General features: G+C 42.7%; 1 protein-coding gene across 1 annotated transcript in view; it reads left to right on the forward strand.

Annotated features, from left to right (window-relative positions):
- Positions 1-25986, forward strand: part of DGKB (diacylglycerol kinase beta) — an 804956-nt gene that overhangs the window by 269988 nt on the left and 508982 nt on the right. The window contains exons 10-11 of the mRNA XM_073629524.1: positions 6784-6903; positions 16645-16762. Coding sequence (XP_073485625.1) covers positions 6784-6903; positions 16645-16762 — 238 coding nt within the window. The remainder of the gene's footprint in view (positions 1-6783; positions 6904-16644; positions 16763-25986) is intronic.

The raw sequence follows: 25986 nt of genomic DNA on the forward strand, positions 1-25986 counted from the left end.
ATAGAGAAGTTGGATTTTGGGAGTCTATTTCAGAGTCAGATCTGTATATATGCATGGCTCTGCACTAATGTCACTTTTTTGCACTTGATCACTTTGTATATATATATATGTGATATAGAGTTGCACTTTTATATTTATTATTGCATCACAGTTGCTTTGATATCATCTATCCATCAGCATTATTTATTTTGTGTAGGAAATTATTTTTATTTTTATTTATTAAGCTGGAGAAAATTATGCACAATGTATGACACACTTTGAGGAACTGTTTATTTTCATCTATTGTGTCGGTGTTTAAAAGCACCGTTGGTCACAGTTTTACACAGTCTGATTGAGGAACACTTGAGTTATTGGATGATATATATATATTTTATTTTGGTTTATTTACCAGTATTTAATAGTTTTGTTGATTTGGTTGCCCCCTAATGGGAGAAGTAAGTATTGTCCATCAAGAGAGTTTTTTGAGTATTGAGCAGTAAGGAAGCATTAAGATTTCTTTAGTTTGAGATTTATATCAAGTGGTAAATTTTGATTAGCGCCACATAATTTTTACCTTTAATACATTATCTATTAGGGTGGGTGAGGCCACCTCTTATGTTGGCAGCTTCTCTAATCTTTACTCTAGTACCCTTGATTTTGTGAGATTCTGGTTGTGCGCACTAGTTCTGTATCATTTTAATTTATCCACCTCACAGTGTTCAGCTAAAGCTACCTGTAGAAGGTTGGTGGTGTTCTCATACTACAGGCAGGCAGTTGATTTTGCTAGCTGCAGTATCAGTACATATATATATATATATATATATATATATATATATATATATATATATCCCAGCTTAGTGCAGCTACAGGCCATTAGTATGTCTGGAAGGCCAAGAAGGAGAGGTAGACAGTCACAAGCCAATAAGAGAGGGCAAGCAGGCTCTGTGTCTAGTGCTGGTCGTGGAGACGGTGCATCCTCATCAGCACGTGGCCGTGGGACACGCTTGGCCTTTTTTTCGGCAGCTGGCCGTGTTGAGCCGCAACATGCGGAAGACTTGGTCGAGTGGATGACCAAGCCGTCCTCATTCTCCTCATCCTCTCTCACCCATGCCCAGGGTACTTTGTCTGGCAAAGCAGCGGCCTCTTCCCTCGGCTCAATGTCATCAGTGACTCCTTCCCTAGCCCCACCATGTCCTCCTGAGGAGTCCCTCGAACTGTTTGACCACAGTGTTGGGTACATGCTCCAGGAGGATGCCCAGCGTTTGGAAGGCTCTGATGATGATACTGAGCTCGATGAAGGCAGTAACATGAGCACGGACAGAAGGACAGCAAGAAGGACAGCAATCTGGCAGTCATGCTCCCGCTGCTGCAGCATACTGCCAGGTTTGCTCCAGTGATGAGGAGGGAGGGGATAATGAGGTCACTGACTCAACGTGGGTGCCTGATAGGAGAGAGGAGGAGGAGGAGGATGTGGCACATCATAAGGGCAGCACATTGACTGCATCACACCCCAAAGCTCCACATGTGCAGGGCGCTGCAGTCTCTGCGCGTTATTCAAAAAGTTCTCTGGTGTGGGCCTTTTTTGAGACGAGTGCATCAGATCGCACCGCTGCTATTTGCAACATATGTCTCAAGCGTATCTCGCGTGGCCAAAACATCTCCCGCTTGGGTACCACATGCTTGACCAGACATATGTTGACCTGCCATGCAGTTCGTTGGCAAGCGTATCTAAAAGACCCACACCAAAGAACAAAGAGGACCTCTCCTTGCTCCTCATCAGCTGAGATTTCCAACCCCACTATACCTTCAGTCCTCTCTGAGACCTGCACTGAGAGGAATGAAGGTGTAGAACTAGGTGTGTCACAGCCAAGTACTTGTGGGCAATCTGCTTTTGGTACACCGACGTCAGATTGTACCAGGCAAATTTCCCTGCCACAGCTGCTGCACCGCCGAAAGAAGTTTGCTCCCAGCCATCCACATGCCCAGCGGTTGAATGCTAGCTTGGCAAAATTGCTAGCACTTCAACTGCTGCCTTTTCAGTTGGTAGACTCTGCCCCCTTCCGTGAGTTTGTGGAATGTGCGGTTCCTCAGGGGCAGGTACCCAAATGCCACTTTTTCTCACGGAAGGCGATACCGGCTCTCTACCGGCATGTGGAAGGCAATGTCCATGCCTCGCTGGACAGGGCGGTCAGCGGTAAGGTGCATATTACCGCTGACTCATGGTCCAGCAGGCATGGACAGGGATGTTACCTAAGTTTCACGGCGCATTGGGTGACTCTGCTGGCAGCTGGGAAGGATGCAGGACAAGGTGCAGTAGTGTTGGAGGTTGTTCCGCCACCACGCCTCCAAAATGCTAATGATTGTGACACACCTCTCTCCTCCACCCCCTCCTCTTCTTCTTCCTCCATGGCCTCTTCCTGTGCTTTGTCCTTGGAACCAGCGGTGCTCCGAAGCCGTTCAAGGGGCTACGCAAGTACGCAGGCCAAAAGATTCCATGGGGTGCTTGAGCTGGTGTGCTTGGGGGACAGGAGCCACACTGGGGCAGAGGTTCTGTCAGCTCTGCAGGGGCAGGTTCAGAGGTGGTTGACGCCACGCCAACTTAAGGCAGGAATGGTGGTTTGCGACAATGGCACCAACCTCCTCTCTGCCCTCCGACAGGGACAAATGACCCATGTGCCCTGTTTGGCTCACGTCCTTAACTTGGTGGTGCAGCGGTTCTTGGGCAGGTACCCGGGCTTACAGGATGTCCTGAGGCAGGCCAGGAAAGTCTGTGTGCATTTCCGCCGGTCATATAATGCCAGTGCTCGGCTGACGGACCTCCAAAAGGAGTTTAACCTGCCCAAGAACCACCTAATCTGTGACATGCCCACCAGGTGGAACTCAACGTTGGCCATGCTGCAGCGGCTGCACACGCAGCAGAGGGCCATCAATGAGTACCTGTGCGACTATGGCACCAGGACAGGGTCAGGGGAGCTTGGTTTTTTTTCCCCACGCCAGTGGGCCATGATCAGGGATGCATGCACTGTCCTGTCACCATTTGAGGAGGCCATGAGGATGGTGAGCAGTGACAGTGCATGCATCAGTGACACTGTCCCCCTTGTCCACCTGTTGGAGCACACGCTGCGTGGAATAATGGACAGGGCACTTGAGGCAGAACAGAGGCAGGAAGAGGAGGACTTCCTTAGCTCTCAAGGCCCCCTTTATCCAGACAGTGTTCCTGCGTGCCCGCCGATCACACAGGAAGAGGACGAGGAGGAGGAGGAGGAAGATTGTGTCAGTATGGAGGTGGAGCCTGGCACTCAGCATCAGCAGCAGTCTTTAAGGGATCAGTCCCAAGAAACACATGGACTTGTACGTGGCTGGGAGGAGGTGGCTGCGGACCATGTCGTCCTTAGTGACCCAGAGGACTCCGGACCGAATGCCTCAGCAAACCTACGCTGCATGGCCTCCCTGATCCTGCAAAGCCTGCGTAAGGATCCTCGTATTCATGGTATCAAGGAGAAGGACCAATACTGGCTGGCAACCCTCCTTGATCCACGTTACAAGGGTAAGGTTGCGGACCTTATCTTGCCATCGCAGAGGGAGCAGAGGATGAAACATCTTCGGGAGGTCTTGCAGAAAGGTCTGTGCAACGCATTCCCAGAGACTGGGAGGTTACAAACTCCTGTTTCTGGACAACGTGTTGCTGAGGCTTCGGTCAGTCAAAGAAGGAGCGGTGGAGAAGGTGGCCGTCTGACCGATGCGTTCAGACAATTTTTTGGTCCGCAGCCCCAAGGTATGATCGGTTCCAGCAACCATCGCCAGCGTCTGTTTTACATGGTGCAGGAATACCTAGGGGCAAGATCTGACTTGGACACCTTTCCCACCGAAAATCTTCTGGGTTACTGGGTTTTGAGGTTGGATTACTGGCCAGAGCTTGCACAGTATGCAACTGAGCTACTGGCCTGTCCTGCATCCAGCGTTCTTTCGGAACGCACATTCAGTGCTGCTGGAGGCGTGGTAACCGATCACAGGGTGAGTCTGTCCACCGACTCGGTCGATCGACTGACCTTCATAAAAATGAATCAGTCTTGGATCACCACCAGCTACCAAGCACCTGATGCTGATGTAACTGAATAATTTTTTTTGAAATCTCAGATCCCTTCAAAGACTGCCTATGCTGATGCTGAGTGACTATCCCTGAGTAATTATCCTCTTCCTCCTCAATCATCACGCTGATAGCTTGTAAGAACATTTTTGGTTCTGGGCGCCACCACCAGTGCCTAAGGCACAATTTTTCTGCCCCTGTTTCACAGGGGCGTGTAATTACAATTTTTGATGCAATACTTTGCAGCAGGGCTCGTTCCTGCGTTCCAACTAGAGTGTCTGTGAGGGGTTGCAGTGTTGTGGCACCAGCACCAGTGCCTAAGGCCCAATTTTTCTGCCCCTGTTTAACAGGGCCGTGTAATTACAATTTTTGATGCAATACTTTGCAGCAGGGCTCCTTCCTGCGTTCCAACTAAAGTGTCTGTGAGGGGTTGCAGTGTTGTGGCACCAGCACCACCACCACAGGCCCAATTTTTCTGCACCTGTTCAACAGGGGCATGTAATTACAATTCTTGATCTAATATTTCACAGCAGGGCCCATTTTTGCACCCACCAAGAGCGAGTGAGGACTTACAGTGTTGTGGCACCAGCACCACCACCACCACCATCAAAGGCCCAGTTTTTCTGCCCCTGTTCAACAGGGGCATGTAATTACAATTCTTGATCTAATATTTCACAGCAGGGCCCTGTGAGGGCTTACGTTGTTGTGGCCACAACAACACCTAAGGCCCAAATTTCTGCTGAGTATATAGGGCAGGCCCCTACTTTCAAACATCTAACTTACAAATGACTCCTACTTGCAAACGGAAGGAGACAACAGGAAGTGAGATGAAATCTACCCCTAGGAAGGGAAATTCTCTCCTGTAAGAGTTAATATGGGAAAAACATTTCTCCTTTCCACTGATACTTTCCAATCCTTGTTCCACAAAAAAACCCAAATTCTCAAAAAACATTTGTCATTGGGACAAAAAGTGAGGTGAAATCTTCTAAAGAGGAGGAAAGACAGCAAAACAAATGTCACAGGGGTGATAACCCTTCCCTATGTTTTCCAAAAAGCTTAAAAAAGATATTTTGGCTGGAGCTAAACACGTTAAAAATGTACCCGTTCAAAATGACAAACAGATTCTACTTAACAACAAACCTACAGTCCCTGTCTTGTTTGCACCGCCTGTATACTGCTGTTCAGAGTATATAGGGCCTGGTGGCCCCACACCTTTCCTTATTTTAATTTGGGTGCGGGGTTCCCCTTAATATCCATACAAGACCCAAAGGGCCTGGTAATGGACTGGGGGGTACCGTTTGTCTCACTGATTTTCATCCATATTGCCAGGAGCCGACATTACATTAAACCCGCAAGCAGTTTTAAATGAGATTTTTTCCTTTAAAAATGACATTTTGTGCAGGGACTGTTCTAAACACGGGAAACACGCGTCACTTTACAGGCATACTATAGACACCCCTCAGGTACGATATTTAAAGGAATATTTCACTTTTTTTTTTTTTACTTTAAGCATCATTAAAATCACTGCTCCCGAAAAAAACGGCCGTTTTAAAAAGTTTTTTTTGCATTGATACATGTCCCCTGGGGTAGGACCCGGGTCCCCAAACCCTTTTTAGGACAATACCATGCAAATTAGCCTTTAAAATGAGCACTTTTGATTTCGAACATTCGAGTCCCATAGACGTCAATGGGGTTCTAACGTTCGTGCGAACTTTCGGTCCGTTCGCAGGTTCTGGTGCGAACCGAACCGGGGGTGTTCGGCTCATCCCTATTCTTGATATCACTAGATTAAAAAAAAGCCTTTGAAAATTTGTTTGCAATAACTCCATCAGTATCACCAGCAAAGCAGCTTCATTATTATTCTATTAAAGAAGAAGAGAATTGTGCGCTACATTTGGAGATTTCATAATTTGCCGCGTCATGAATGTTAATTCTCCATTATGAACGCTAGTTTACAAGACCGACCTCTTCCGGCTCGTCCTTGCTTCCGAGCATGCCTGTTTGTACTTTGGACTTTTGTCTGACGGACTTGTGTACACACGCTCGGAAAATCCGACAACAGACATTTGTCCACGGAAAATTTATAAACCTGCCATCCAACATTTGTCCCCGGAAAATCCGACAACAATTGTCCGATGGAGCGTACACACGGTCGGATTTTCCGCCAACAGCCCGTCATCGAACATTTTCCGTTTGGAAAATCTGATCGTGTGTACGCGGCTTAGGACAGGCAAAGATTATCCAGACAAAAGCTGAGTCAATAACGGGGTCAATCAGGTGCAGGTAACAGGAACTCAAGCTAAAAGACCAGAAATGATCCCATGCAGTACCCAAGTTTAAATAGCCCACTAGGTGCCAGTATCTGTGATGAATGTGTCCATATGCATGCCATTGTGCTCACGCTCCAATGCATATTTGTGTTCCATGCCCGAAAACATGTTCCCTTTATGTGCATCAGCCTTATGACTGGCACTACTTTTTACATGATGCTCCAGACACCACCAATGTGACATCATGTGGTCCTGGCAGTAGGTCCCTTAGGCTCTGAGCACCGCACTATGGGAAACAAGAGGTAATCTGCATGTTTGCCCTATATCCTGACGTGTGTTTTCTTTTCTGGGGGTTCCAGATAGTGATAGTATATGGTGCCTTCTATACATTCCAATTGTTACAGACTAATGTACACTTTATTTATTTCAATTTCCTTTATGTTGCAGATTCTCCATGAAATGATGGAGGAGATTGATTATGACCACGACGGTACGGTATCCCTGGAAGAGTGGATTCAAGGAGGAATGACCACCATTCCTCTTCTCGTCCTACTTGGCTTAGAAAATGTAAGTAGTTGCCACTTTTTTTGTTACAGTAATTAATGGACTTTGTGGGGTTGATTTACAGGAAAATAGACTTTGCACTCCAAAAGTGCAGTTGCTCCAGACTTTATTAAATGAGGTGAAGCTTCACTTGAAAGAAAAAAAAAAAAACACAAAAAACAGCATTATTGCTTGCACATGATTGGATGATGGAAGTCAGCAGAGCATCACCTCTTATGCCGTGTACACACGAGCGGACCTTTCAGCATCAAAGGTCCGACAGTCTTTCCGACGGACTTTCGACAGAGTTACTACAGACTTTCGAACCACCGGACTTGCCCACACACGAACGGACTGAAGTCCGTTCGAAAGTCCGTTGGTATGAACGTGATGACGTACGAAGGGACTAGAATAAGGAAGTTCATAGCCAGTAGCCAATAGCTGCCCTTGCGTTGTTTTTTTAGTCCGTCGGACTAGTATGCAGACGAGCGGATTTTTCGACCGGACTCGAGTCCGTCGGAAAGATTTGAAACATGTTCTAAATCTAAAGTCCATCTGATTTTTCGACAGCAAAGGTCCGATGAAGCCCACACACGATCAAATTGTCCGGCGGATTCCTTCCGTCGGACCTTTGCTGTCGAAAAGTCTGCTTGTGTGTAAACAGCATTATACTAAGCTCTCTAGCAACTGCACTTGCAAAGTGCACAGTCTATTTTGCCTTTAGTAAATCAACCCACTCTACAAGACTCTGGTCCAGCTGCACCTGGAGTATGCTGACCAGTTCTGGGAACCAGTCCTCAGGAAGGATGTACTGGAAATGGAGCAAGTCCAGAGAAGGGCAACAAAGCTAATAAAGGGTCTGGAGGATCTTAGTTATGAGGAAAGGTTATGAGCACTGAACTTATTGTCTCTGGAGAAGAGACACTTGAGAGGGGATATGATTTCAATTTACAAATACCGTACTGGTGACCCCACAATAGGGAGAAAACGTTTTCGCGGAAGTGAGTTTAATAAGATGCATGGCCATTCAGTGAAATTAGAAGAAAAGAGGTTTAACCTTAAACTATGTAGAGGGTTCTTTACTATAAGAACAGTTAGGATGTGGAATTCTCTTCCACAGGCGGTGGTCTCAGTGGGGAGCATCGATAATTTCAAAAAACTATTAGATAAGCACCTGAACGACCGCAACATACAGGGATATACAATGTAATACTGACATATAATCACACACATAGGTTAGACCTTTTTCACCTACTATGTAACTATATAACTTTGTAACCCCTATGTGATGACTCCAGGCACACATTACAATAAAAATATTTAATTTCTGAAGTTGAATGTGCCCCTTCCTCATCAGATCCCATCTACTGGGCCCAGATTTCTTTATTGTTGACACCACAGAAACATAGTGGTGGTTGTTGACTTTTGGTGTTATGCCCCGTAGACACGAGCGGAATTTCCGTCTGAGAAATCTTGGATGGTTTTTCCGTCAGAATTCCACTCAAGCTTGCCTTGCATACACACGATCACACAAAAGTTCTCTGAACTTTCGACCGCCAAGAACGCGGTGACATACAACACTACGACGAGCCAAGAACATGAAGTTCAATGCTTCCGAGCGTGCATAGAATTGTTTCCGAGCATGTGTGTTTTTTTTGCGCGTCGGAATTGCATACAGATGGACGGAATTTCCGTCAAGAACTTTTTCCGTTGGGAAAAATAGAGAACCAGCTCTCAATCTTTTGCTGGCGGAAATTCAGACAGAAAAAGTTGGATGGAGCATACACACGGTCGGAATATCTGATCAAAAGCTCACATCAGACTTTTTTGACGGAAATTCCGACCGTGTGTATGCAGCATTACATTAAAGTGGACACCAGATAACGCAGTTCACTGGAATTGTCCAGAGATAGTAACCCTCTAGTACAACCATTCTCAACCAGGGTTTCCGTGGAACCCTAGGGTTCCTCCAGAGGTAGCTAGGGGTTCCTTGAGCTGTGGCTGATTTACCACCTATTTGATGGTGCCCTACATAGTTTTGAGCCAATGCCACTTGGAGGAGCCAGTGATATGACACCAATGATCTTTATAGCTCTCTGTAAGGGGTCCATTCTTACCACCTCTGTAAAAAAAGGGCATTCTTTTTACTGACTACCAAGATAAGGGGCATTGTTCCCACTGACCCCCAATTAATGGGTTTTATCAGGGGTTCCCCGAGACCTGAAAATTACTTTAAGGGTTCCCCTGGGGTAAAATGGTTGAGAAAGGCTGCTCTAGTAGTAAGGAACTGGGATAAATATTGGCATCACATCCGATCCAACAGAATTAGTTTCCACAATTTAAGAACAAAAAACTTTTAAGGTACCCACATCACCACATGGATATACTAGATCCTTCTTCAGGAGTATAGTGCGGGTAAAACATCGTCACTGTCACTGGGAGACCCCTCCAATAAGGCTAGCATAAGGGGGCAACCACGGGGATAGGTCAGACACACCTGGAGGAATGATCACCAGACCAGATAGGGTAGAAGGATATCTCCCAAAATGGTTCATAACACTATGATCTGTGACTCACATCCTTGCTCTCGTGTGTCAATAGTACCCGTGGTGAACACCTACTAGACTCTTAAAGAAGCGCATTGAGTACTCCCCATTCCTTCACCAGAGGCGTGACTAGAACTTTCAGGGCCTCGGTGCAAGAAACCATGAAGGGACCCCCTGATAGGGTTGCCACCTGTCCAGGATTCACCCGGACAGTTCGGGTTTGAAATCATATCTCCGGGTTTGAGACTGCCTGCAACCCGGACATATTATTTACTGGACTATGGCTTCCCAGCAGGGTTGCTGGCTGCAGTTGTCTAAGCTGAGAGTTTCTGTTACACTCTTTAACACTGCCCAAAGCCAGAACTAACAAAACCCCCGCCCCCCCAAACACACAGACAGGAGCGGAGAGAGGGCTCGATCTGCACCTCTTCCTCCCACCCCTACCCCTCTGTGTCTGCCCACACTCCAATCCCCGGCGCTGTGCCTCAGAAAAGGAAATTGGGGCTGGAAATTTGAAGTCCAGCAGCAAGAAATTTGAAGTCCAGCAGCTACATCTAGATGAGAGGTGCTGACTGCCAAGGGGTGAGTGAGCTCACCGTCCATCCCTGTCTGTGACATTTAACCCTAACCCTAGCCCTTCACCCTAACAGGCGACTTTGGACATATAAAGGTTCCTGCACTACTTTGATGCTACTTTGGTGCTACTTGAGTGTCAGAGAGTGTAAAGTCGCATCAAAGTTGGATCCAAGTCGCACTCCGTGAACAGAACTGACATATTTTCCTATTGCCTAAAAAAACCCCTGCAAAACGTGTCAAAAACCTTTTTCAAAAATGCGAAACGCACTGCAAAAATGCGCTGGGAAAATGCATTAACCGCAATCTGCAAAGATGTGAGCGTGGCCTTACTAGTTATAGTCTATGAGGTTTGCTCTAACTGTTTTATACTTTATGTCCACTAGATGGCACACACAGACCAAGAAATTCTTCAACCGCACTAATGGCCATTTATTTAGTACATGATCTCTATATGGAGTTTAATAAATTCTTCAAGCCCCTGTTTCAGTTTTTAGTAGATATCAGTGAGTTTAATCAAACACAGGCTTTTGTCCTGTATCTCTAAGAGGCTTTATGGTGAGATCCTTGGGTGGCACTTTATGGCTTTGACTCCCTTGGAGACTTGTCCTTCCAGCTACAACGTAGGAAGTCTTCATTCCTCCTGTTGCCTTCTTCTTAATGTAAAATATGGAAAGCGCTGCCTGGGCTGTCCCATGTAAGAGCAGACATCCTTCCATTGTGGTCCCCAGGAGATTATAGAAGAAAACAAACTCTCTAGCTTCTCCCAAACCCTGACACAGCACTTCAGAAATGGCTTCAAGGAACCGACCACTGTTTGGTCGCTTCCTTGAAGGCGTTTCTGAATTTGTAGTTTGTAGATGCCTTTTATCGGTATTCCATTTTTTTTTTTGATGTTGGTGAACTATAACATATAACACAGTAACATTTACTAATGGCAGAAGCTCACTCCTGACTGGTTCATGCAACTTAGGGGTGTATTTATACAAAAAAAATTTGCATAGCAGTCCGCCTAGTGAAATGTCCATTCATTCTGAGCGAATGGGGCAAAAAATTAATGTTATTAGGTTATTTCCTGTGGCAGTTTAATTTTTGAAGATGGAAAATATTGCATTTGGCCCTAGGTGGGCTAGGTATTATAGTAAACGGAAAACTGAAACATACAGTGCCTTGAAAAAGTATTCATACCCCTTGAAATTTTCCACATTTTGTCATGTTACAACCAAAAACGTAAATTTATTTTATTGGGATTTTATGTGATAGACCAACACAAAGTGGCACATAATTGTGAAGTGGAAGGAAAATGATAAATGGTTTTCCAAATTTTTTACAAATAAATTCGTGAAAAGTGTGGGGTACATTTGTATTCAGCGTCCTTTACTCTGATAACCCTAACTGAAATCTAGTGGAACCAATTGCCTTCAGAAGTCACCTAATTAATAAATAGAGTCCACCTGTGTGTAATTTAATCTCAGTATAAATACAGCTGTTCTGTGAAGCCCTCAGAGGTTCGTTAGAGAACCTTAGTGAACAAACAGCATCATGAAGGCCAAGGAACACACCACACAGGTCAGGGATACAGTTGTGGAGAAGTTTATAGCAGGGTTAGGTAAAAAAAAAAATATCCCAAGCTTTGAACATCTCACGGAGCTCTGTTCAATCCATCATCCGAAAATGGAAAGAGTATGGCACAACTGCAAACCTACCAAGACATGGCCGTCCACCTAAACTGACAGGCTGGGCAAGGAGAACATTCATCAGAGAAGAGCCAAGAGGCCCATGGTAACTCTGGAGGAGCTGCAGAGATCCACAGCTGAGGTGGGAGAATCTGTCCACAGGACAACTATTAGTCGTGCTCTCCACAAATCTGCCTTTATGGAAGAGTGGCAAGAAGAAAGACATTGGTGAAAGAAAGTCATAAGAAGTCCTGTTTGCAGTTTGTGAGAAGCCATGTGGAGGACACAGCAAACATGTGGAAGAAGGTGCTCTGGTCAGATGAGACCAAAATATAACTTTTTGACCTAAAAGCAAAAAACTATGTGTGGCGGAAAACTAACACTGCACATCACCCTGAACACACCATCCCCACCGTGAAACATGGTGGTGGCAGTATCATGTTGTGGGGATGCTTTTCTTCAGCAGGGACAGGGAAGCTGGTCAGAGTTGATGGGAAGATGGATGGAGCCAAATACAGGACAATCTTAGAAGAAAACCTGTTAGAGTCTGCAAAATACTTGAGACTGGGGCGGAGGTTCACCTTCCAGCAGCACAACGACCCTAAACATACAGCCAGAGCTACAATGGAATGGTTTGGATCAAAGCATATCCATGTGTTAGAATGGCCCAGTCAAAGTCCAGACCTAAATCCAATTGAGAATCTGTGGCAAGACTTGAAAATTGCTATTCACAGACGCTCTCCATCCAATCTGACAGAGCTTGAGATATTTTGCAAAGAAGAATGGGCAAAAATGTCCCTCTCTAGATGTACAAAGCTGGTAGAGACATCCCCAAAAAGACTTGCAGCTGTAATTGCAGTGAAAGGAGGTTCTACAAAGTATTGACTCCGGGGGGCTGAATACAAATATACCCCACACACTTTTCACATATTTATTTGTCAAAAATTTGGAAAACCATTTATCATTTTCCTTCCACTTCACAATTATGTGCCACTTTGTGTTGGTCTATCACATAAAATCCCAATAAAATACATTTACCTTTTTGGTTGTAACATGACAAAATGTGGAAAATTTCAAGGGGTATGAATACTTTTTCAAGGCACTGTATGTTACAGTTCGCCATCATCAAAAAAAAAAAAATTGAATACAGATAAAAGGCATCTACAAAGCTACAAATTCAGAAATGGCTTCAAGGAACCGACCAAACATAAGTGCTTTGTCAGGGTTTGGGAGAAGCTAGAGAGTGTGTTTTCTTCTATAATCTCCTGGGGACCACAATGGAAGGATGTCCGCTCTTACGCTCTTACGTGGGACAGCCCAGGCAGCGCTTTCCATATTTTACATTAAGAAGAAGGCAACAGGAGGAATAAAGACTTCCTACGTTGTACCCGGAAGCACAAGTCTCCAACAGAACAAAATGTGGAAAAGTTCAAGGGGTATGAATACTTTTTTAAGGCACTGTAACAACATAAAATTCATTGATGGCAGAAGCCCCCTTCTGACTGGCTGAATTATCACATGCGACTTATAAAGCAATTGCAAAGCAATTCACCCAGAAAAACGGATGTTAGTAGGCTATTTTCTGTACTGGCTAAATGTTATTCATTGATTTTAAAATGGAAAATACCACATTTGGCCACTAGATGGTGACAAGTATCATAGTAAATTCCTTGGACACTTAATGCCATCTAGTGGTCAAATATGGTATCTCCTGTTTTAAGTCAATTTGAATGAATTGCTATGCAAATTTTAGCATTTTATCCACAGGGGAAGGGGCAAAAATGTTTAAAGCTGTCTGTAAGACTTGACGTCCCAGTTCTACACTTTTTCAGACTGTGTTTTTTAGGCCCTAAACACATTATCTTTGCTTGTGAGTGCTAGTAATCAATCATATCCACAAATCTTTGTAAGAAACATGATCATGAAAATATGAAACAGCAAGAAAGTAAAAACATCTAACACAATAGCTTCCGAAGCAGATCCATTCACTGAAATCCTATAGACACTTGTAACATGTTAGCGTCATTTCAAAAGCCATTTTTAGAAGTTTTAATACATAAATCCTGGTGATACTGCCATGGCCACCCCTGTCTAGATACTTCCTCTTATGGGGTGACAACTCTTGATCTAGTAAGTCTGCATTATCCATTGACACATGGAGGTAAGAAGTGGCTGTACTGTCGCATAGTACATAGACGCGGTCCACCAACAGGAAGCCTGCCCTGAGAAATGACAGTTGTCAGCAGTTGTCGGAGCCACTGCATGTAGACTGGAAGTGTCGGCAGGAGATCAGTAGTGCTGAGATGCAAAAAAAAAAAAAAAGTGAAAGATTTTAAAGCAGTATCTTAATTTATCCACTTCAGCCCTGGAAGATTTACCCCCAACCCCCCTCATGACCAGGCCATTTTTTGAGATGCGGCACCGTTTTACTTTAACTGACAATAGCGCGGCCGTGTGACGCTGTACCCAAATCTAATTGTTGTCCTTTATTTTCCTTACAAATAGAGCTTTCTTTTGGTGGTATTTGATCACCTCTGCGGTTTTTATTTTTTTCACTATTAACAAAAAAAACAATTTTGGAAAAAATAAAATTTTTGTTTTCTTTCTGCTATAAAAAACATTCAATAAAAAAATGTAAAAAATCAAATTTCTTCATTAATTTAGGCCAATATGTATTCTAGACATGTGCACTGACAAAAAAATTGTTCGTTTTCGTTTCATTCATCTTTTTGCTTTTTTCGTAAATTCGTAAATTTGAAAATTCGGAAAATTCGGAAAATTCAGAAATTCGGAAATTCAAAAATTCGTAAATTTGAGATTTCGGAAATGGAAAAAAAAGAATTCAGAACTATACAAATTGCTCATATCTAATGTATTCTGCTACATATTTTTATCCCAATAAGCGTATATAGATTGGTGTGCCCAAAAGTTATAGCGTCTACAAACTGTGGTATATTTTTGAATTTTTATTTATTTATTTATTTTTACTAGCAATGGTGGCGATCAGTGACTTATAGCGGGAGGGCGATATTGCGGCAGACAAATCGAACACCTAACTGCCACTTTTGACACTTTTTTTGGGGACCAGTGACACTAATACAGTGATCAGTGCTAAAAAAAATATGCACTCTCACTGTACTAATGACCCTGGCAGGGAAGGGGTTAACATTAGGGGCGATCAAAGGGTTAACTGTGTGCCTAGGTTTTGCTTACTCACTGTGGGGGAGGTGCTTTGAATAGGGGAAGGCAAAGATTTGTGTTCCGGCTTAGCAGAAACACAGGATCAATGCCTTCTGTATGGCAGAAAGGCGATCTGCCTTGTTTACATAGGCAGATTGTTGTTCTGTCTGTGTCCTGCGTAATCGGCTGGTGTCGTCGGACACCAAGTCCGCGTGTACCCACCGCTGGGCTCTTGCAGTGTCTAGCGGGAGCGGGTCGCTGGCGGGGTGTGCACGCGCGCCCCAGACCCGGGAATGTCAGATCATGTACTGTGTATGTGATCTGGCGCAGAGCGACCGCCCTGCCGCAGTTTATCTACGGTGGGCAGTCCGCAAGTGATTTAAGAAAATGTATAAAATCATTTTATTTACAAAATCATATAAAGTCATTTATTTAAAAGGAAGTGTCAGTTGCTTATCCACTTCAGCCCCGCTCACTGTATATATACGTCATTTTTTTGAAGATGGATATCTCGGTAACGGCAGCAGCTGCTGCCACAACCGAGATATCCATCTTTTCAGTGAGCGATTCTGTACACGATAATGGTGGTCTCAGCGGAGGTATGGAGACAAGTGAGGCCAAGATGGCGCCTACCCGTCTCCATAACATGTGACGGCCGGAGCGACGTCATTACGACGGCTCCGCCCACTCTCTTAAAGGCACAAATTTTTTTAGTGTCATTTTTTTAAACGACTTTTTTTTTTTTTTTTTTTTTGCATTTTAGTGTAAATATGAGATCTGAGGACTTTTTGACCCCAGATCTCATATTTAAGAGGACCTGTCATGCTTTTTTCTATTACAAGGGATGTTTACATTCCTTGTAATAGGAATAAAAGTGATCCAAATTTTTTTTTTTTTAAAAAACAGTGAAAAAATAAATAAAATAAAATAAAATAAATAAAAAAAAAAAAAAAATTTTTTTAAAGCGCCCTGTCCCGACGAGCTCGCACGCAGAAGCGAACGCATACGTGAGTAGCGCCCGCATATGAAAACGGTGGTCAAACCACACATGTGAGGTATCGCCGCGACCGGTAGAGTGAGAGCAATAATTCTAGCCCTAGACCTCCTCTGTAACGCAAAACATGCAATCTGTAGAATTTTTTAAACGTCGCCTATGGAGATTTTTAAGGGTAAAAGTTTGACGCTATTCCACGAGCGGGCGCAATTTTGAAGCGTGACATGTTGGGTATCAATTTACTTGGCGTAACATTATATTTCACAATATAAAAAAAAATTGGGCTAACTTTACTGTTGTCTTATTTTTTTTTTCAAAAAAGTGAATTTTTTCCAAAAAAAGTGCGCTTAGAAGACCGCTGCGCAAATACGGTGCAAAAAAAAGTATTGCAATGACCGCTATTGTATTCTCTAGGATGTTAGAAAAAAAACAATATATAATGTTTGGGGGTTCTAAGTAATTTTCTAGCAAAAAAACCTGTTTTAAACTTGTAAACACCTAAAATCCAAAACGAGGCTGGTCTTTAAGTGGTTATTATACACAGGGATTTGGAAAATCAAATCACGGAAATAAAGAAAGGGGCGCCAGAGTAAAAACAGATGAAAGAGTCCAAGATCATTTTAATTGGTAAAAAAAAAAGTAATGTAAAAAAAGAGCCGACACGTTTCAGGTGCAACACCAACTGTCTTCATGGGGTAACAATGTAACCGGTGCTGAGCAGCTATAGAGTATCTACTAGAGAGCAACAATGTAGATTCAGTAAGAGGGATTTACATGTACTGTGTTTGCTTTGTAGAATGTAAAGGATGACGGACAACATGTGTGGAGGCTGAAGCACTTTAACAAACCTGCTTACTGCAATCTCTGCCTGAATATGTTGATCGGTTTGGGAAAGCAAGGACTCTGCTGTTCATGTAAGTAGGAGGACCGCTGGTATCTCTGAGTGTACTCAGTGGTCAGTTTATTATATACACATTGATAGCGCCATGTTGGATCTCCTTTTGCTTTGAGAATAGGGTGAGTTCTATGTGTCGTGCATTTAGCAATGTTCCTATGTACAGTATCTCCAGAGGCTATTTAGCTGCTAGGATTTCTTTTACATTTAAGAGCATTGCCAGCAGAAAAAAATGATACTAGGATGATGCCTGTAGCCGCAACTGTTACTACTAATTAGTTACTGTTACATACAGTATCTCACAAAAGTGAGTACACCCCTCAAATTTTTGTAAATATTTTATTCTATCTTTTCATGTGACAACACTGAAGAAATGACACTTTGCTACAATGTAAAGTAGTGAGTGTACAGCTTGTATAACAGTGTAAATTTCCTGTCCCCTCAAAATAACTCAACACACAGCCATTAATGTCTAAACCGATGGCACCAAAAGTAAGTACACCCCTAAGTGAAAATGTCCAAATTGGGCCCAAAGTGTCAATATTTTATGTGGCCACCATTATTTTCCAGCACTGCCTTAACCCACTTAGGCATGGAGTTCACCAGAGCTTCACAGGTTGCCACTGGAGTCCTCTTCCACTCCTCCATGACGACATCACAGAGCTGGTGGATGTTAGAGACCAATTTGATGCAGTGTGCGGCGTATGGTCAGAGCACTGACAGGCTGACCCCCCACCCCTTCAACCTCTGCAGCAATGCTGGCAGCACTCATACGTCTATTTCCCAAAGACAACCTCTGGATATGACGATGAGCACGGGCACTCAACTCCTTTGGTCGACCATGGCAAGGCCTGTGTCCGGTGTCATGTGACTCGTTAGTGTTACAAGGTCTCAGGTGTGAATGGGGAGCAGGTGTGTTAAATTTGGTGTTATCGCTCTCACTCTCTCATACTGGTCACTGGAAGTTCAGGATGGCACCTCATGGCAAAGAACTCTCTGAGGATCTGAAAAAAAGAATTGTTGCTCTACATAAAGATGGCCTAGGCTATAAGAAGATTGCCAAGACCCTGAAACTGAGCTGCAGCACGGTGGCCAAGACCATAAAGCGTTTTAACAGGACAGGTTCCACTCAGAACAGGCCTCGCCATGGTCAACCAGAGAAGTTGAGTGCACGTGCTCAGCGTCATATCCAGAGGTTGTCTTTGGGAAATAGACGTATGAGTGCTGCCAGCATTGCTGCAGAGGTTGAAGGGGTGGGGGGTCAGCCTGTCAGTGATCAGACCATATGCCGCACACTGCATCAAATTGGTCTCTAAAATCCACCAGCTCCATGATGTCGTCATGGAGGAGAGGAAGAGGACTCCAGTGGCAACCTGTGAAGCTCTGGTGAACTCCATGCCTAAGTGGGTTAAGGCAGTGCTGGAAAATAATGGTGACCACACAAAATATTGACACTTTGGGCCGAATTTGGACATTTTCACTTAGGGGTGTACTCACTTTTGTTGCCAGCAGTTTAGACATTAATGGCTGTGTGTTGAGTTATTTTGAGGGGACAGCAAATTTACACTGTTATACAAGCTGTACACTCACTACTTTACATTGTAGCAAAGTGTAATTTCCTCAGTGTTGTCACATGAAAAGATATAATAAAATATTTACAAAAATCTGAGGGGTGTACTTACTTTTGTGAGATAATGTATATGCTGACTCTATAGCAGGGGTATCTAAACTTTTCAGCATGAGGGGAACATTATATTTTTACAAATACTGGATGAAAACAATCAGCTTTATAATTGAATAAATACAATTTAAATTAATTCATAAGTTTTACTTGATTTGTTTGCAATCAGTATGATATGTTATTTATTTTTTTAAAGTAACAAACATGTCTATACTTACCTGCTCTGTGTAATAGAATTGCACAGAGCTGCCCCGATCCTTCTCTATTCGGGTCCCCCGCCGGTGCTCCTGGCTACTCCTCTCTTGCTGGTGCCCCCAATACAGAATTCATAGTTGATTGCAGGCTGCTCAGGTAGTGAAGCAGCAAAGCAATCCCAAACCATACTATTTCCACCACTATGCTTCACAGTTGGTATGTGGTTCACCTAAAAGCATGTCTTTGGTTTGCACCGAACATATCCTCTGTTACTATGACCAAGCAACTCTATATTTGATAGTTCATTCCTCAGCACATAATTCCAGAAGGCCCGGTCTTTGCCTATGTGTTCCAAGAAAAACTATAGTATTACTCCAATGTTCTTTTTGAACAGCAAATCCTTTTTTCTGGCACATCTCCTATGCAGGTGAATTGGCGCAAGCTCTTTCTGATTGCAGATTCATACACTTTAAAAATTTTGAGGTTCTTGGACACTTCTTTTAGCATCGAAGAGTCAGCTGTTGAACTGAATTTGTAGGGCTGGTGGACAAATTATTAGTTGTTTATTAGTCATTGTTTTCTGAGGGGCTAGTGTGGTCTTTTGATCTTGGAATTTTGCCACTATAAACATTAATAGCAAAGGTCACCAGTCTGAGCCAAAAAGACAAAATTTAGATGCCGCTCAGGTAGAGAGGTAAAGTCCAACTAGAGCGCTGTGAGTTCAGGCAGGGACAGGGAGCTGGTCCTAGCTCCAAGCTGCAGCAATGTCAAAGGAAAGGGTCCATAAGCCGCACATCATGAACCAGACCAATGTGCATGAAGTGAGATGAATGGCAGCCTCAGCCCGGACTCCAGCCAGGTCATGCCCCAACGCGTTTCACTCTTACATGGGGATCAACAGGGAACACCAGACCCTCGATGTCTGAGGTTTATATAAGACTGCTTCCACCCACTGTCAGAAACCATGAAATCAGACCAAGACAGAAATACAGTTAAATCACACTTGTTTAATAATAAAAGTAAATAGAACAAGCGTAGTCAAAACATGGCCAACGTTCAATAACCGGAGCGGATAGTCAGCCAAGCCAGAAGTCAGGGATCAATGTAGTGAAACAGCAAGCAGGATCTGGAGCCAGAAGGGATGTCAGCAAAGTAAGTCTTTAAACAGGAACGCAGGAGAGCGTCTCTGTGATGTTGACCAAGGCGAAGGCAGAGATCATCTGGACTGGACGGCTTAAGTAGGCAGGACTGACGAGCAGGATATCATCAACAGCTGAGTAACTGTGGAGAGATGGGAGCTGGCAATTAGCCGACAGCTGAGCAGCCAGCTCAGAGAAGGAAGGGCTGAGCCCAGACCTGACACCCACATACACCCTAAGGAGGTTCTAATGTGGTGATAAATGTAGTGGTGGTAAATGTAGGGGTGCAATAAATCAATAAGTATATAAATGTGTACGTAGTACACCAGTATATACTCCTGCGCTAAAGGATAAGTGTAATAAATCTAGACGATAATGATTATAAATGTGCAAAAAAATTTGAATTAATGGATTGCCGCTCTCAAAGGTGTCTGCGCCTTTAAATATGAAAAACAATATAAGAGCGCTACCCGGCATGAATTAAAGATAAAACACAACTGACATATGTAATTCCAACTAGTAAAAATCAATACGATATAGCAATAAATTGATTCAATATAGTCCATATAAAGTTCATGTATTTCACAATCTTCAAAGTGCAGATTCAGATTTTCATGTGCGCTGGTGTGGATGGCTGGGCTTTGTTGTCCTTCAGGATGTGTCTCAGGCTGTGACTCCAAGTGTAGGATGTTAGGCAAATTTAGTTTTTGGCTTCTTCTGTAATCAATCGAGCAGCGATCATTTGTTCTGGCCTGTTCAGGGTTTGACAGGCTGGGAGTTTGATTGCTTCCCTTTACTCTGGAAGAAGCTCCCAGGGATTAAGGAGGGAGTTGCAGATAACCAGCCTGAATATTTATCATGCTCCAGTCAAACCCTGGAGAAGAGTGTCCAGAAGGTGACTGGACAGGTGATAAATAGTCTGAGGCACTGGAGAGCTGGGTTCTTCCTCCCCAGGAGGGTTCCAGAGTCTGATGGGCTGCTACCCTCAGGCAGCCCACGGACTGTGCAGCTGTTCTTGAGGCCTCAGCAGTGTCATGGCTGAAGGCCAGGATGGACCTTCCTAGATGATGATTGCAGTGTCTCACTCACTGGACCATGTCTGGAGGAAGCTGGAGAGTGGCAGCTGTTCTGGGGACTTGTGAGTAAAGACCCTAGATTGATCCCTGTGACTGTGCAGTGTTCTGGAAATTGCATCGGCTACCACCTACCAGTAGTTTTCTACCAAAGAAATTTCCCCCCTGGTCCCCAGCTGTGAGGCCTTATGCCGCGTACTCACGAGCGGACTTTTTGACCGGACTGGTCCGACGGACCGAGTCCAGCGGACAGTTCGACCGTGTGTGGGCTTCATTGGACCTGCAGCGGACTTTTTCGGTTGAAAATCTGACTTACTTTAGATTTGGAACATGTTTCAAATCTTTGCGTCGGAAGTCCGCCGGACCCAGTTCCTATCGAAAAGTCCGCTCGTCTGTATGCTAGTCCGACAGACAAAAAACGACGCTAAGGCAGCTATTGGCTACTGGCTATCAACTTCCTTATTTTAGTCTGGTCGTACGCTATCACGTACGAATCCATCGGACTTTGGTGTGATCGTGTGTGTAGGCAAGTCCATTAGTTGGGAAAGTCCGTTGGAAGTCTGCCGAAAGTCCGTCGGATAATCTGTCGGACCAGTCCGGTCAAAAAGTCCGCTCATGTGTACGCGGCATTAGACTGCTCAGATACTCACAGTTTCTTAAGAAGAAGATTGCCATCTAATTGTTATGTATTAATCATTTGAATATCTCATGCCCTAATCCCTACTCCTGTTATGATTCCTTCAGGCAATAAATTTTAAAAAAGACATCCCATAGACCAAGTTACTGGAGCCGGTATGAATGGACTGGTGCTTGTGGTGGTTGGGAAGCCTTTGTACTTTTAGGGAATAAACAGTAGCGGGGGTATCGCTACTTATAAGTAAATTTTAAGTTTCTGGATTTAGTCTTTTCTTTTTTAAGAGTACTTTAAATGAAAATAGATGTTCTCATTGCTGATGGTAAGTATTACTATAAATATCAATTATTTGTTTTTTTTTTTACTACTATTATGAGGCGGACATACATTCTTTGATTTTACAAACAAATGAATAGCTGTAACTTCTCTTGCGACTGATTGAGGCCTGGTTCACACCTAGGCATTTTTTAGTGCGTTTTCACTTTTGCATCTGTGCATTTTATGGAAAGGGCCAGGGACCAGCAGGTTGTGTTTTTGGTTCCATAGACTTCAATGGATTCAAAATGTGTATTGAAAAACTCAAAATGCACCTGGAATATGCATAAACTGCAACCTGCATAGGTGTGAACCAGGCCTTAAGCCGCATACACACAATCGGACTTTTCGACAGGAATTGTTCGGTGACAGGCTGTTGGTGGTAAATCCGACCGTTTTGTACGCTCCATCGGACAATTGTTTTCTGCGGACAAATGTTAGATAGCAGGTTTTAAAATGTGTGTTGTTGGATTTTCCGAGCGTGTGTACACAAGTCCGTTGGACAAAAGTCCAAAGTACAAACACACATGCTCGGAAGCAAGGACGAGCCGGAAGCGGTCGGTCTTGTAAACTAGCTTTCATAAATGAACTAACATTCGTGACGCGGAAAATTATGAAATCCCCAAATGCAGCGCACAATTCTCTTCGTCTTTAATGGGATAATAATGAAGCTGTTTTGCTGGTGATACTGATGGAGTTATGGCAAAAAATTTTTCAAAGGCTTTTTTTTTCTAGTGATATCAAGAATAATATTATTATGCGTTTCTATTTTTTTTACTTGGGGCAAGTTACCACAACACCATTATCCCGTAGTTTTTAAGATCAAAGATACAACTATGTTGGTGTCCCTTGTTAATTTTACATTGTTTTTTTTTAATGTAACTGCCGACAACAAACTGTCATTTGAAGTAAAACACAAAGCCAAGTATTATTCTCCACAATTTTTTTATTGTGCATTAAAAAAAGAAAACAAATAAAATTAAACATGATATCTGCCAACAGAACTTAACCAAAAAGTGCATTCTATGCATCCAAAAATATAGAAAATATACCAAATCAAATCATTATTATTCAACCAAAATAATAATGTCAAAGCAATAACTCCAAGGCCAATAATAAATAACACGTTATCTCCTCCAATTCCGCAACATGTCTGGTTGACGAACGTCCATTCAGAAACTAACTGAAAAGCGTGAAATGAAAAGTATGAATCAACACTCACCAAACTTCTACTAACACAAGATTAGCAGAAGGAGCCCAAAGGGTGGCACTAAAGAGCTGAAAAACCACGTAGTACGTCACTACGTTCGTATTTGTTGGCTGACAATTCCTTGCCGTGTGTATGCAAGACAAGTTTGGGCCGATGCCCTTCGGAGAAAATTCCACGGTTTTGTTGGGGAACAATCTGATCGTGTGTACGAGGCTTTAGACTTCATTTTAATCGGATTCGATCCAGCCTAATCGATTGGACAGGGCAAAATATTAGTAACACATATTCCAATAGATCAGATTATGAGATTACATACTGGAAACAAAGATGCGAATAATCATTTATGGCTGTGTCCTAACTATCAATCAAAATCCATCTCACTGTGTGTGTGTCATATTGGTTGAATGGGATTGATTATTCCTATCAGGAGAGATCCATCAGAAAAGAAATTGATCATTTATCAAAGCATGCATGGCTATGGAAAGCCTCTGTCCTGTAGTTTGAAATGCCTGGTAAGAGCTTTCTTGACAATATTCCCTTTTTAGCGAGGTAAAAGGGGTTAAAAGGCACATCTGCAGGTTTTTATTTTAAGTAATGCAACCCGGAGATGATGAAAACTCCTGGGCCTGAGCTTCAAGTAAATCCCATAACTCACTTATCACCACCAGCAGCAGATATGCAGTAAATACTTGACTTGATGTTTGCAGAAACTGTGCCAAAGCCACGAACCTTTACCGCAAAAAAAAAAAATTTGAAGAGAGAAAATAAAGTAACCAGAGAGCCTTAAGTAATGTGATGATAGTATTTATTTGTGAAGGAGGAATTTACAGGGTGTCGTATCTTAAAAGACCAGTTACAACTTTTGTTTTAAGAGGAAAAAGTAAAAGATATTTTATATATATATATATATATATATATATATATATATATATATATATATATATATATACATATATATATATATATATATATATATATATATATATATATATATATATATATATACAATGCTCACCATAAATGAGTACTTCTCTTTTGAAAAGTAAGATTTTATTCAATATCGCAAAATTTTGACAAAACTGAGTTTTATAGAGCATTTATTCAGCGCATTACATGAAAGTAAGGTTATTATTATAACTTAGATTACAAAATCTTCAGTTTTACTCAAATTAGTTGATGCAAAAATGAATAAACCCCACAACAAAAACTACTCCATCTAGTATTTTGTAGGACCTCTATGATTTGTAAGGACAGCACCAGGTCTTCTAGGCATGGAATGAACAAGTTGGCGATATATTGAAACATCAATCTTTTTCCATTTTTTAAGAACGACCTCTTTTATTAGAGCCTGGATGCTGGATGGAGAGTGATGCTTGTCTCTTCAGAATTCCCCATAGGTGTTCCCCTGATTGGGTTCAGATCAGGAGACATATTTGGCCACTGAATCGCTTTCAACAGTGATGCAACAGTGGCCTTAGATGTGTGTTTTGGATCATTGTTATGTTGGAAAAGTGCAAGAGGACCAAGGGCACGGAGTGATGGTAGCATCTTCTCTTTCAATATAGAGCAGAACATCTGTGAATTCATGATACCATCAATAAAATGCAGCTCCCCAACACCAGCAGCCCCACAGAAGGACACTGCCACCACCATGTTTTACTTTAGGCAACATGCATTTTGCTTTGTAATCCTTGCTTTTGGGACGCCATACAGTGAATATTTTTCTTGGTCTCATCACTCCAGAGTACAGAGTCCCAGTAGTCTTCTTCTTTTTCAGCATGGGCCCTGGCAAATTCTAGGTGGACTTTTTTGTGCATGGGCTTTAGGAGAGGCTTCCCTTATGGATGACACTCAAACTTGCATGGTGATTTTCTTCAACCCAGAAGACGCTCCTGTCGAGGTGTTAACTTCCGTGGACGGCCTGAAGGTCTCTGTGAGATGGTTGCAGTTCCATCTTTGTTAGACTTTTGCTCCAGTATTCTGACTGATAAGTAAAGCTTTGCTGATCTTCTTGTAGCCTTCACCTTTCTTGTGTAAAGAAATTATTTTCTTTTTCAGGCCTTTGTGACATTTCTCTTCCATGTGGTGCCATTGCTGACATCATGAAATGGGAGGAGTTTTCTTTGTTAAGAAACGCCCTTTTATAATCACCTGTCTGCTGGACAACTGTTTAATGAATAATTAGACTTACCTGTAGTTGAATTCTTGTTAATTAGGAGTTTGTTGTCTAAAATTTAGCTTTGCTCCTAAGACTTTCATTGGGGTGTATTCATTTTTGCAACATAGTCTTGAGTAAATTTGTTAGGGAAAATACTTTTTTGTGTGTGCAAATGAACAAATATTGGTTGCAATCAATAGTGTAGTATAGTGCCCTATAGAAGATGCTGACTCTGAAAGGAAAGTAAAGGTTTCCGGACAAATTTTTTGGGGTGTACTCATTGATGGTGTCCACAGTGTGTAAATAAATATATATAAATATATATATATATATATATATAGATAGATAGATAGATAGATAGATAGATAGATAGATAGATAGATAGATAGATATATAGATATAGATACATACATCTATCTATCTATATATATATATATATATATATATATATATATATATATATATATATATCATATATATGGCTTCATAATAGCGAAATAAAGCCAAACTCTAGCCAGGTATAAAAGACACAATTTAATGCAGCTCAGTAACCAGGAATGCATTTATGTATGTAATGCCCCGTACACACGAGCGGATTTTCCGTCGGAAAAAACTTGGATGGTTTTTCCGATGGAATTCCGCACAGGCTTGTCTTGCATACACACGGTCACACAAAAGTTCTCTGAACTTTCGACCATCAAGAATGCGGTGACGTAGAACACTATGACGCTTCCGAGCATGTTTAGGAATTTTGCGCGTCGGAATTTGTACAGACGATCGCATTTTCGGATAGGAACTTTTTCCGACCGAAAAATTGAGAACCTGCTCTCAATCTTTT

The sequence above is a fragment of the Aquarana catesbeiana genome, linkage group LG05 (genome assembly GCF_042186555.1).
Source record: "Aquarana catesbeiana isolate 2022-GZ linkage group LG05, ASM4218655v1, whole genome shotgun sequence".
In the NCBI taxonomy this organism is placed as follows: domain Eukaryota; kingdom Metazoa; phylum Chordata; class Amphibia; order Anura; family Ranidae; genus Aquarana; species Aquarana catesbeiana.